General features: G+C 60.0%; 1 protein-coding gene across 1 annotated transcript; it reads right to left on the minus strand.

The window, feature by feature from the left end:
- Positions 1-2,481: 2,481 nt before the first annotated feature.
- Positions 2,482-9,601, minus strand: tmbim6 (transmembrane BAX inhibitor motif containing 6). The gene is given in 6 exon segments (XM_078536674.1): positions 2,482-2,682; positions 5,471-5,546; positions 7,078-7,178; positions 7,481-7,560; positions 9,479-9,517; positions 9,520-9,601. Coding segments are annotated over 6 exon segments (408 nt in total). The 3' UTR covers positions 2,482-2,652.
- Between the last annotated feature and the right edge of the window lie 2,245 nt (positions 9,602-11,846).

Consider the following 11,846-nt stretch of genomic DNA (forward strand, 5'->3'; position numbering starts at 1 on the left):
GGCAGTTATGGGGTGTGAGAGGCAGAGAGAGAGGCGGAGAGAGGGAGAGAGGCAGAGAGGGAGGGAGAGAGGCAGAGAGAGAGGCGGAGAGAGGGAGAGAGGCAGAGAGGGAGGGAGAGAGGCAGAGAGAGAGAGAGGCAGAGAGAGAGAGAGAGGCAGAGAGAGAGGGAGAGGCAGAGAGAGAGGGAGAGGCAGAGAGAGAGGGAGAGGCAGAGAGGGAGGGAGAGGCAGAGAGGGAGGGAGAGGCAGAGAGGGAGGGAGAGAGGCACAGAGAGAGGGAGAGAGGCACAGAGAGAGGGAGAGAGGCACAGAGAGAGGGAGAGAGGCACAGAGAGAGGGATAGAGGCAGAGAGAGAGGGAGAGAGGCAGAGAGAGAGAGGGAGAGAGGCAGAGAAGCAGAGAGAGGGAGAGAAGCAGAGAGGGAGAGAAGCAGAGAGAGGGAGAGAGGCAGAGAGAGACAGAGAGAGGCAGAGAGGGAGAGAAGCAGAGAGAGAGAGGGAGATAAGCAGAGAGAGAGTGAGAGAGAGGGGGCGAGAGAGGGAGAGAGGCAAAGAGAGAGGGAGAGATGCAGAGAGAGAGGGAGAGAGGCAGAGAGAGAGGGAGAGAGGCAGAGAGAGAGGGAGAGAGGCAGAGAGAGAGGGAGAGGCAGAGAGAGAGGGAGAGGCAGAGAGAGAGGGGGAGAGGCAGAGAGAGAGGGGGAGAGGCAGAGAGAGAGGGGGAGAGGCAGAGAGAGAGGGGGAGAGGCAGAGAGAGGGGGAGAGGCAGAGAGAGAGGGAGAGAGGGAGAGGGAGAGAGGCAGAGAGAGAGGGAGAGAGGCAAAGAGAGAGGGAGAGAGGCAGAGAGAGAGGGAGAGAAGCAGAGAGAGAGGGAGAGAGGCAGAGAGAGAGGGTGAGGGAGAGAGGCAGAGAGAGAGGGAGAGAGGCAGAGAGAGAGGAAGAGAAGCAGAGAGGGAGAGAGGCAGAGAGGGAGAGGGAGAGAGGCAGAGAGAGAGGGAGAGAAGCAGAGAGGGAGAGAGGCAGAGAGAGAGGGAGAGGGAGAGAGGCAGAGAGAGAGGGAGAGAGAGAGGAAGAGAGGCAAAGAGAGAGGAAGAGAGAGGCAGAGGATTCATATAGCATCTAGGATCACTCTAGGGAGTCCCTAAAGTGCTGAGAGTAATTATTCCTGCTCTGCAGTTATTGTTACAGAGACAAACCCACAATCTGATGGATAGGAGCTTGTGGTTGGTTGAGGGGGTGGATGGGGGGAATGTCTCAGCAGCGAATCCCTCAAGGGGAACTTTCCTGTTCTTCTGTCTGAAGTGGTGGTGACACCACCTCTTAAAGCCTTCTGAAAAGGGCAACTCCGTTAATGTTTCACTCGAAAGATGGAACCTCCTCAGCAGCAGTCCCACCGGCGCTGACCCTCCGACAGTGCGGCGCTCCCTCAGCGCTGACCCTCCGACAGTGCGGCGCTCCCTCAGCGCTGACCCTCCGACAGTGCGGCGCTCCCTCAGTGCTGACCCTCCGACAGTGCGGCGCTCCCTCAGCGCTGACCCTCCGACAGCGCGGCGCTCCCTCAGCACTGACCCTCCGACAGCGCGGCGCTCCCTCAGCGCTGACCCTCCGACAGCGCGGCGCTCCCTCAGCGCTGACCCTCCGACAGTGCGGCGCTCCCTCAGCGCTGACCCTCCGACAGTGTCCCTCTCCTTCAATGCTGACCCTCCGACAGTGCGGAGCTCCCTCAGCACTGACCCTCCGACAACGCGGCGCTCCGTCAGCGCTGACCCTAGGGCCAGAGAGAGGGGGAGGGAATGAGGGGGGAGGGATAGAGAGGAGGGACTGGGTGAGAAGGAGGGGAGCAGAGAGAGTGTGGGGGGAGAGAGAGGGAGAAGGAGTGGGGAGAGAGAGAAACAGACAGGGACAGAGAGAGAGAGGAGGAGAGAGAGAGAGACACACAGAGAGTGAGTCAGAGAGGGGTAGAGAGAGACAGACAGAGAGAGAGACGGAGGGAGAGACGGAGGGAGAGACAGAGAGAGAGACAGAGAGAGAGACAGAGAGAGAGACAGAGAGAGAGACAGAGAGAGAGACAGAGAGAGAGAGCGAGAGAGAGAGACAGAGAGATATAGACAGAGAGAGAGACAGAGAGAGAGAGACAGAGAGAGAGACAGAGAGAGACAGAGAGAGAGAGACAGAGAGTGAGAGACAGAGAGACAGAGAGAGAGAGACAGAGAGAGAGAGAGACAGAGAGAGAGAGACAGAGAGAGAGAGACAGAGAGAGAGAGACGGAGAGAGAGAGACGGAGAGAGAGAGAGAGAGAGAGACAGAGAGAGAGAGAGAGAGACAGAGAGGGAGACAGAGAGAGGGAGCGAGGGGAAAACCACAGGTTGATTTTAATGTAGGAAAGCGTACAGAGCAGAAGGGAATCTGCCGGCAGTAAGGTTACTGGAGTTAATGCTCCACAAGTGCCTGTGCTATTGTTAATATCTGTTAGGCAGCTGACCCAGGGGAGGGGGAAGGTCGGATAAAGCACCAAAGCATTTGATATAGTTTCATTTCTCAATCGTTCTTTTTAATGAAGGTGGTGGGGTGGGGAGGGGGAGGGTGGTATCGGGAGGGGGGGGTGGGTAAGCGAGGGGGCGGGGTGAAGGCGTTCTCCGATAATGGTTTGTTCGCTCTACTTGGAGTCAGTCCGCCTCTTCTTATCCTGGTGAAGATACAAGGCAGCGGGATCATTACTCGGCTCTGAGCACAGACGCACACAGGCGCACGCACACACAGGCGCACGCACACACAGGCGCACGCACACACAGGCGCACGCACACACAGGCGCACGCACACAGACGCACGCACACAGACGCACGCACACAGACGCACGCACACAGACGCACACAGACACGCGCGAGAGTCGGGCGCGAACCAGGCTAACCTTCGCCATTAACAAAACGCGCCAAGTCCCAATTCCAGCCAGGACGCTGCCTTCAGGAGCGATGGCAGGAAGACGTCCTCACTCAGAGGGGCAGGAGTCTGGAACTCTTCCCTGTCCCGCTCGAGGAGGGAGGGCTGAATGGCCCCCTCCTGTTCCTGTGTAACAGGCTCGAGGAGGGGGCTGAATGGCCTCCTCCTGTTCCTGTGTAACAGGCTCGAGGAGGGGGCTGAATGGCCTCCTCCTGTTCCTGTGTAACAGGCTCGAGGAGGAGGGGCTGAATGGCCTCCTCCTGTTCCAACAATCCGCACCAATTATTCGACAGTTCACCTATAGATTCCTCGATGGCCACACTTATCTCCATCTCAGCTTTACTCTGTATCTAACCCCGTGCTGTACCTGTCCTCGGAGTGTTTGATGGGGACGGTGTAGAGGGAGCTTTACTCTGTATCTAACCCCGTGCTGTACCTGTCCTGGGAGTGTTTGATGGGGACGGTGTAGAGGGAGCTTTACTCTGTATCTAACCCCGTGCTGTACCTGTCCAGGGAGTGTTTGATGGGGACGGTGTAGAGGGAGCTTTACTCTGTATCTAACCCCGTGCTGTACCTGTCCTGGGAGTGTTTGATGGGGACGGTGTAGAGGGAGCTTTACTCTGTATCTAACCCCGTGCTGTACCTGTCCTGGGAGTGTTTGATGGGGACAGTGTAGAGGGAGCTTTACTCTGTATCTAACTCCGTGCTGTACCTGTCCTGGGAGTGTTTGATGGGGACGGTGTAGAGGGAGCTTTACTCTGTATCTAACCCCGTGCTGTACCTGTCCTGGGAGTGTTTGATGCGGACAGTGTAGGGGGAGCTTTACTCTGTATCTAACCCCGTGCTGTACCTGTCCTGGGGGTGTTTGATGGGAACAGTGTAGAGGGAGCTTTACTCTGTATCTAACCCCGTGCTGTACCTGTCCTGGGAGTGTTTGATGGGGACGGTGTAGAGGGAGCTTTACTCTGTTTCTAACCCCGTGCTGTACCTGTCCTGGGAGTGTTTGATGGGGACAGTGTAGAGGGAGCTTTACTCTGTATCTAACCCCGTGCTGTACCTGTCCTGGGAGTGTTTGATGGGAACAGTGTAGAGGGAGCTTTACTCTGTATCTAACCCCGTGCTGTACCTGTCCTGGGAGTGTTTGATGGGGACGGTGTAGAGGGAGATTTACTCTGTATCTAACCCCGTGCTGTACCTGTCCTGGGAGTGTTTGATGGGAACAGTGTAGAGGGAGCTTTACTCTGTATCTAACCCCATGCTGTACCTGTCCTGGGAGTGTTTGATGGGGACGGTGTAGAGGGAGCTTTACTCTGTATCTAACCCCGTGCTGTACCTGTCCTGGGAGTGTTTGATGGGGGATGGTGTAGAGGGAGCTTTACTCTGTATCTAACCCCGTGCTGTACCTGTCCTGGGAGTGTTTGATGGGGACGGTGTAGAGGGAGCTTTACTCTGTATCTAACCCCGTGCTGTACCTGTCCTGGGAGTGTTTGATGGGGACGGTGTAGAGAGAGCTTTACTCTGTATCTAACCCCGTGCTGTACCTGTCCTGGGAGTGTTTGATGGGGACGGTGTAGAGAGAGTTTTACTCTGTATCTAACCCCGTGCTGTACCTGTCCTGGGAGTGTTTGATGGGGACGGTGTAGAGGGAGCTTTACTCTGTATCTAACCCCGTGCTGTACCTGTCCTGGGAGTGTTTGATGGGGACGGTGTAGAGAGAGCTTTACTCTGTATCTAACCCCGTGCTGTACCTGTCCTGGGAGTGTTTGATGGGGACGGTGTAGAGAGAGTTTTACTCTGTATCTAACCCCGTGCTGTACCTGTCCTGGGAATGTTTGATGGGGACAGTGTCAAGGGAGCTTTACTCTGTATCTAACCCCGTGCTGTACCTGTCCTGGGAGTGTTTGATGGGGACAGTGTAGAGGGAGCTTTACTCTGTATCTAACCCCATGCTGTACCTGTCCTGGGAGTGTTTGATGGGGACGGTGTAGAGGGAGCTTTACTCTGTATCTAACCCCGTGCTGTACCTGTCCTGGGAGTGTTTGATGGGGACGGTGTAGAGGGAGCTTTACTCTGTATCTAACCCCGTGCTGTACCTGTCCTGGGAGTGTTTGATGGGGACGGTGTAGAGGGAGCTTTACTCTGTATCTAACCCGGTGCTGTACCTGTCCTGGGAGTGTTTGATGGGGACGGTGTAGAGGGAGATTTACTCTGTATCTAACCCGGTGCTGTACCTGTCCTGGGAGTGTTTGATGGGGACGGTGTAGAGGGAGATTTACTCTGTATCTAACACCGTGCTGTACCTGCGAATTACTGGTAGTTAAGTCGAAGGCTAAAGGAAAAGTGTTTGAACTTTCCCCTCTGGTTCTGTTCCCGATTCTCTTCAATCTGTGTCCCCTCTGGTTCCCGACCCTCTCGCCCACTGGGAAACAGTCTCTCCCTCTCCGACTCTACCGCAAACCGCCCCCCTTCGTGATTTCGAACCCCTCGATTCAATCTCCTGTTCAGCGGTTTACAGAAGGAGGGTCGAGGCCACTCACCTTCTCGTTCATCGCGAGCAGTAACATGAGCTTTCTGAAGACTGCGATGAAATCCATGAATAAATCTACACAGTGCCTGTGAGGTGGGTAGAGAGAGCAGCGTTGGAGACAGTAAAGAAACAAAGACTTTCGTTTATGTCGCGCTTTGTACAAACAGGCGACATCCCCAAAGTGCTTTCCAGCCAATCCCTGTTGCAATACTGGAAACGCAACAGCCAATTCATGCACAGCAAGCTCCCACAAAGAGACACGTGGTCACGGTCAGATAATCTGCCTGTTGGGATGTTGAGTGAGGGATAAATATTGGCCTCGGGACACTGAGGGCAAAGCTCTGTCCTGCCCCACCCCACCGCTCTCTATCTAAATAGTGCCCTTGGATCTCGTACATCCAGACGCATTCCCTCAGTACTCAGTTGGAGTTTTCAAGGTGCCAAGAGGGGTCGATAGACAGAGACTCTTCCCCCCCTGGTTAGGGAGAGTCTGGGACCCGGGGGTGCAGAGGGTAAAAACTCCAGCCGGACCTTTCAGGGCTGAAATGAGGAAACACTCGGACACACACAGGGCGGGAGAAGTTTGGAACTCTCTCTCCCGCAATCGGCAATCGAGGCCGGGTCGATTTATTATAAACCTGAGATTGAGACACTTTCGTTAGTCAAAGGTATCGAGGGATATGGGGGTGAAGGTGGGTAGATGGAGTTAGGTCACAGATCAGCCACAGTCTCATTGAGTGGGGGAATAGAGGGGCTGAATGGCCTCCTCCTGTTCCTGTGTAACAGGCTCGAGGAGAGAGGGGCTGAATGGCCTCCTCCTGTTCCTGTGTAACAGGCTCGAGGAGGGGCTGAATGGCCTCCTCCTGTTCCTGTGTAACAGGCTCAAGGAGGGAGGAGGGGCTGAATGGCCTCCTCCTGTTCCTGTGTAACAGGCTCGAGGAGAAAGGGGCTGAATGGCCTCCTCCTGTTCCTGTGTAACAGGCTCGAGGAGAGAGGGGCTGAATGGCCTCCTCCTGTTCCTGTGTAACAGGCTCAAGGAGGAGGGGGGCTGAATGGACTCCTCCTGTTCCTGTGTAACAGGCTCGAGGAGGGGGGGGCTGAATGGCCTCCTCCTGTTCCTGTGTTTCTACCCCACCGCATCGCTCCCCCAACAACCTCGCAATCTTTACTTTTCCAGATATGCTGTTTCCCCGAAGTTACACCTGAGGCTGTCCAGATTTGAAACAGTTTATGATTCGGAGGCCGGACTGTCCTTTACCCAAGAAGGACGTGAAGCAATAGGAGGCCGAGGCCACTCGGCCCCTCGAGCCTGCTCCTTCTCCCCACCCGTCCCATAAGATCACGGCTGATCTCCTACCTCCACTCCCACTTCCCCCGCCCTGCCCCCCGCCTCCGATTCCCTCAGTGCCCCGAAAACCCATCGCGCTCTCAGTTTCGGGTATACTCGTCAGCGGGGCATCTACCGGGGTGGAGAATTCCAAAGGTTCCCCCGGCCTCCCGAAAGAGGAAGTTTTTTTTTAGCCGTCACAATGACTTCGCTCCCCCCCCCCACTCATTCCTCTCGACCCCAGGGCCCTCCGAAGCCACTCCAGTCGACGGTCCGTCGGGGTCACTCACCAGATGTAGTCCTTGTCCCCGTTCTCCGCTTTCTCGATGATGAGCTGGGTGTCGAACAGGATGAACCCACAGAAGACCAGCAGCCCGATGTACAGCTGAGCCTGTCGAGGGGAGGAACGAGCGGCATTAAAACCGGGGCCTGGAGTTGGCAGCGACGGCCAGAGAGCCAGGGCAACCGCTGGGGGGGTACCACCACCACCACCCTCCCACCCGTCCCAAACGACCCACACCAGCGGCTGCCAACGCATCAGTGCCGAGCGTTAAACCTCGCGGCTCTGCCGGCTATTCCCACCCGGACTCTCACAGCCACGACCCACGCACCCCGCCCTACACACACACAGACTGGACAAACTGCACCGCGGTATCGCTGGATTCCGGCTGCGCAGGTCACTGAAGGTTTTACCTTAACAAGCAAGACCGATCCAAACATCAGATTGACCAGAGGGAGGAGGCAGAGAACGGTCAGGAGGGACATTAAGATACCTGAGAGAAAGGGGGAGAGAGAGAGAGAGAGAAAAATAAATAAACTCAACTTGCGTCTCGGCGAGTGGAACTAAACCGGAGCGAAAACCTTCCTGTTAAATCCAGTAACTGTTCGAGAACTCGCCATTCGCTGGCCAGAAGAAGCAAGACTAGAGACAGCCGAGTCCGACCGAGGGGGTGCAGCACTGTCGGAGGGTCAGCGCTGAGGGAGCGCCACACTGTTGGAGGGTCAGTGCCGAGGGAGCGCCGCACTGTCGGAGGGTCGGTGCTGAGGGAGCGCCGCACTGTCGGAGGGTCGGCGCTGAGGGAGCGCCGCACTGTCGGAGGGTCGGCGCTGAGGGAGCGCCGCACTGTCGGAGGGTCGGCGCTGAGGGAGCGCCGCACTGTCGAGAGGGTCGGCGCTGAGGGAGCGCCGCACTGTCGGAGGGTCGGCGCTGAGGGAGCGCCGCACTGTCGGAGGGTCGGCGCTGAGGGAGCGCCGCACTGTCGGAGGGTCGGCGCTGAGGGAGCGCCGCACTGTCGGAGGGTCAGCGCTGAGGGAGCGCCGCACTGTGGGAGGGTCAGCGCTGAGGAGCGCCGCACTGTCGGGAGGGTCAGCGCTGAGGGAGAGCCGCACTGTCGGTGGGTCAGTGCTGAGGGAGCGCCGCACTGTCGGAGGGTCAGCGCTGAGGGAGCGCCGCACTGTCGGAGGAGAATGCAGCACAAATCACCATGAGCCTGCACTGGCCCCAAACCGATGGAGTGTCGACTCCACTGGACACACGAATAAAGCTCCGAGTGGACACTGAGCAGACACACAGGCTCTGGACTGTTAATGACACCACCTCCCCCTCCCCTCCCCCCTTCCCCGCCTCACCCCCTCCCCCTTCCCCCTCCACTCACCCCCTCCCCACCACAACACCCACCCCCTCCCCGCCTCACCCCCTTCCCGCCTCACCCCCTCCCCGCCTCACCCCCTCCCCGCCTCACCCCCTCCCCGCCTCACCCCCTCCCCGCCTCACCCCCTCCCCGCCTCACCCCCTCCCCGCCTCACCCCTCCCCGCCTCACCCCCTCCCCCGCCTCACCCCCTCCCCGCCTCACCCCCTCCCCGCCTCACCCCCTCCCGCCTACCCCCTCCCCGCCTCACCCCCTCCCCCGCCTCACCCCCTCCCCGCCTCACCCCCTCCCCGCCTCACCCCCTCCCCGCCTCACCCCCTCCCCCAGCCCGCCTCACCCCCTCCCCGCCTCACCCCCTCCCCCCAGCCCACCTCACCCCATCCCCCCCTCCCCGCCTCACCCCATCCCCCCTCCCCGCCTCACCCCCTTCCCCCTCCCCGCCTCACCCCCTTCCCCCTCCCCGCCTCACCCCTTTCCCCCCTCCGCCTCACCCCCTTCCCCCCTCCGCCTCACCCCCTTCCCCCCCTCCGCCTCACCCCTTCCCCCCCTCCGCCTCACCCCCTTCCCCCCCTCCGCCTCACCCCCTTCCCCCCTCTGCCTCACCCCCTCCGCCTCACCCCTTCCCCCCCTCCGCCTCACCCCCTCCCCCCTCCGCCTCACCCCCTTCCCCCCCTCCGCCTCACCCCCTTCCCCCCTCCGCCTCACCCCCTTCCCCCCCTCCGCCTCACCCCCTTCCCCCTCCCGCCTCACCCCCTTCCCCCCTCCGCCTCACCCCTTCCCCCCTCCGCCTCACCCCCTTCCCCCCCTCCGCCTCACCCCCTTCCCCCCCTCCGCCTCACCCCCTTCCCCCCCTCCCCTCACCCCTTCCCCCCCTCCGCCTCACCCCCTTCCCCCCCTCCGCCTCACCCCCTTCCCCCCCTCCGCCTCCCCCCCCTTCCCCCTCTCCGCCTCCCCCCCCTTCCCCCCTCCGCCTCACCCCATTCCCCCTCCGCCTCACCCCATTCCCCCTCCACCTCCCCCCTTCCCCCACCCCAATCTCACCTCCCAGGAAGAGGTAGCTTCTGCGTTGGGCGTACAGGCGCTGAGTGTGAAGCAGCAGAAGACGAGGGCCGAGGTCAGGAAGGCGGTGGGGACGATGCTGAAAGAGAAACACGTCAACCCCATGTTACAGACCGTCCGAGAATCTGCGCACAGCGTCTGGGCCGCCCGGTCAGCGGGGCCTGACCCATCGGTGGGAGAGAGAGAGCGAGAGCGAGCGCGCGAGGGGGGGAGCGCGCGAGGGGGGGGAGCGCGCGAGGGGGGGGAGCGCGCGGGGGGGGGGGAGCGCGCGAGGGGGGGGGGAAGCGCGCGAGGGGGGGGGGAAGCGCGCGAGGGGGGGGAGCGCGCGAGGGGGGGGAGCGCGCGAGGGGGGGGAGCGCGCGAGGGGGGGGGAGCGCGCGAGGGGGGGGAGCGCGCGAGGGGGGGAGCGCGCGAGGGGGGGGAGCGCGCGGGGGGGGAGCGCGCGGGGGGGGGGAGCGCGCGAGGGGGGGGAGCGCGCGAGGGGGGGAGCGCGCGAGGGGGGGAGCGCGCGAGGGGGGGGAGCGCGTGAGGGGGGGAGCGCGCGAGGGGGGGAGCGCGCGAGGGGGGGAGCGCGCGAGAGGGAGAGCGCGAGAGGGAGAGCGCGAGAGGGAGAGCGCGAGAGGGAGAGCGCGAGAGGGAGAGCGCGAGAGGAGAGCGCGTGAGGGAGAGCGCGTGAGGGAGAGCGCGTGAGGGAGAGCGCATGAGGGAGAGCGCGAGAGGGAGAGCGCGCGAGAGGGAGCGCGCGAGAGGGAGAGCGCGAGAGGGAGCGCGCGAGAGGGAGAGCGCGAGAGGGAGCGCGCGAGAGGGAGAGCGCGCGAGAGGGAGAGCGCGCGAGAGGGAGAGCGCGCGAGAGGGAGAGCGCGAGAGGGAGAGCGCGAGAGGGAGAGCGCGAGAGGGAGAGCGCGAGAGGGAGCGCGCGAGAGGGAGCGCGCGAGAGGGAGCGCGAGAGAGGGAGCGCGAGAGAGATTCAAAAGTTACGCAAAGCAGGGGAGGCGGCTGATTGGTAAGTACGGTCAGGTGAGTCCCTCTACTTTTTCTACTATTAAACTGCTGCAGTCCATTAGCTTGAAACAAAATAAGGTGAAGACTTTGGACTGTAGTGGAAGTGTTTGGAGTGGAATAAGGCCCCTAACATAGTTAGTATTCTTTAAAGGGAGTAACTAACGAGCTTAATCTAAAGGGAAGTCATGGCAGCGGAGCTCGCACCCGTGATATGCTCCTCCTGCACTATGTGGGAAGCCATGGACACTTCCAGTGTCCTGGCGACCATTGTGCAGGAAGTGTGTCCAGCTGCAGCTACTGGCTAACTGCATTTCGGAATTGGAGCTGCGGGTGGATTCACTGTGGAGCATCCGCGATGCTGAGATTGTCGTGGACAGCACGTTCAGTGACGTGGTCACACCACAGATAAAGACTGAACAGGCAGAAAGGGGATGGGTGACCACCAGGCAGAGTAGAGGAAGGCAGGTAGTGCAGGAGTCCCGTGTGGCCGTCCCCCTCTCTAACAGATACACCGTTTTGGATACTGTTGGGGGAGACGACTTCTCAGAGGAAAGCAGAAGGAGCCAAGTCCATGGCACCACAGGTGGCTCTGCTGCATAAGAGGGGAGGAAGAGGAGTGGCAGGCTATAGTGATAGGGGATTCAATAGTAAGGGAACAGACAGGTGTTTCTGCAGTCGCAAAATAGACTCCAGGATGGTCTGTTACCTCCCTGGTGCCAGGGTCAAGGATGTCTCGGAGAGGCCGCGGGGCATTCTGAAGGGGGAGGGCGAACAGCCAGTGGTCATGGTAATATTGGCACCAACGACATAGGGTAAAAAAAAGGGATGAGGTCCTACAAGCTGAATATAGGGGATTAGGACGTAAATGAAAAAGAAGGACCTCAAAGGTAATAATCTCAGGATTACTACCAGTGCCACGTGCTAGTGAGAGTAGAAAGAACAGGATACATCAGATAAATATGTGGCTGGAGAAATGGTGTAGGGGGGAGGGATTCAGATTCCCGGACATTGGGAGCGGTTCTGGGGAAGGTGGGGACCAGTACAAATAGGATGGGTTGTATCTGGGCAGGACCCGGGACCAATGTCCTCGGGGTGGGGATGGTGTTTGTTAGTGCTGTCGGGGGAGGGTTTAGACTAGATGGCGGGGGGGTGGGGGATGGTGTTTGTTAGTGCTGTCGGGGAGGGTTTAGACTAGAATGGCGGGGGGGGGTGGGGGATGGTGTTAGTGCTGTCGGGGAGGGTTTAGACTAGAATGGCGGGGGGGGGTGGGGAAAGTGTTTGTTAGTGCTGTCGGGGAGGGTTAGACTAGAATGGCGGGGGGGGGGTGGGGGAAAGTGTTTGTTAGTGC

This window comes from Cetorhinus maximus, unplaced genomic scaffold (genome assembly GCF_964194155.1).
Source record: "Cetorhinus maximus unplaced genomic scaffold, sCetMax3.hap1.1 HAP1_SCAFFOLD_1411, whole genome shotgun sequence".
Lineage (NCBI taxonomy): Eukaryota > Metazoa > Chordata > Chondrichthyes > Lamniformes > Cetorhinidae > Cetorhinus > Cetorhinus maximus.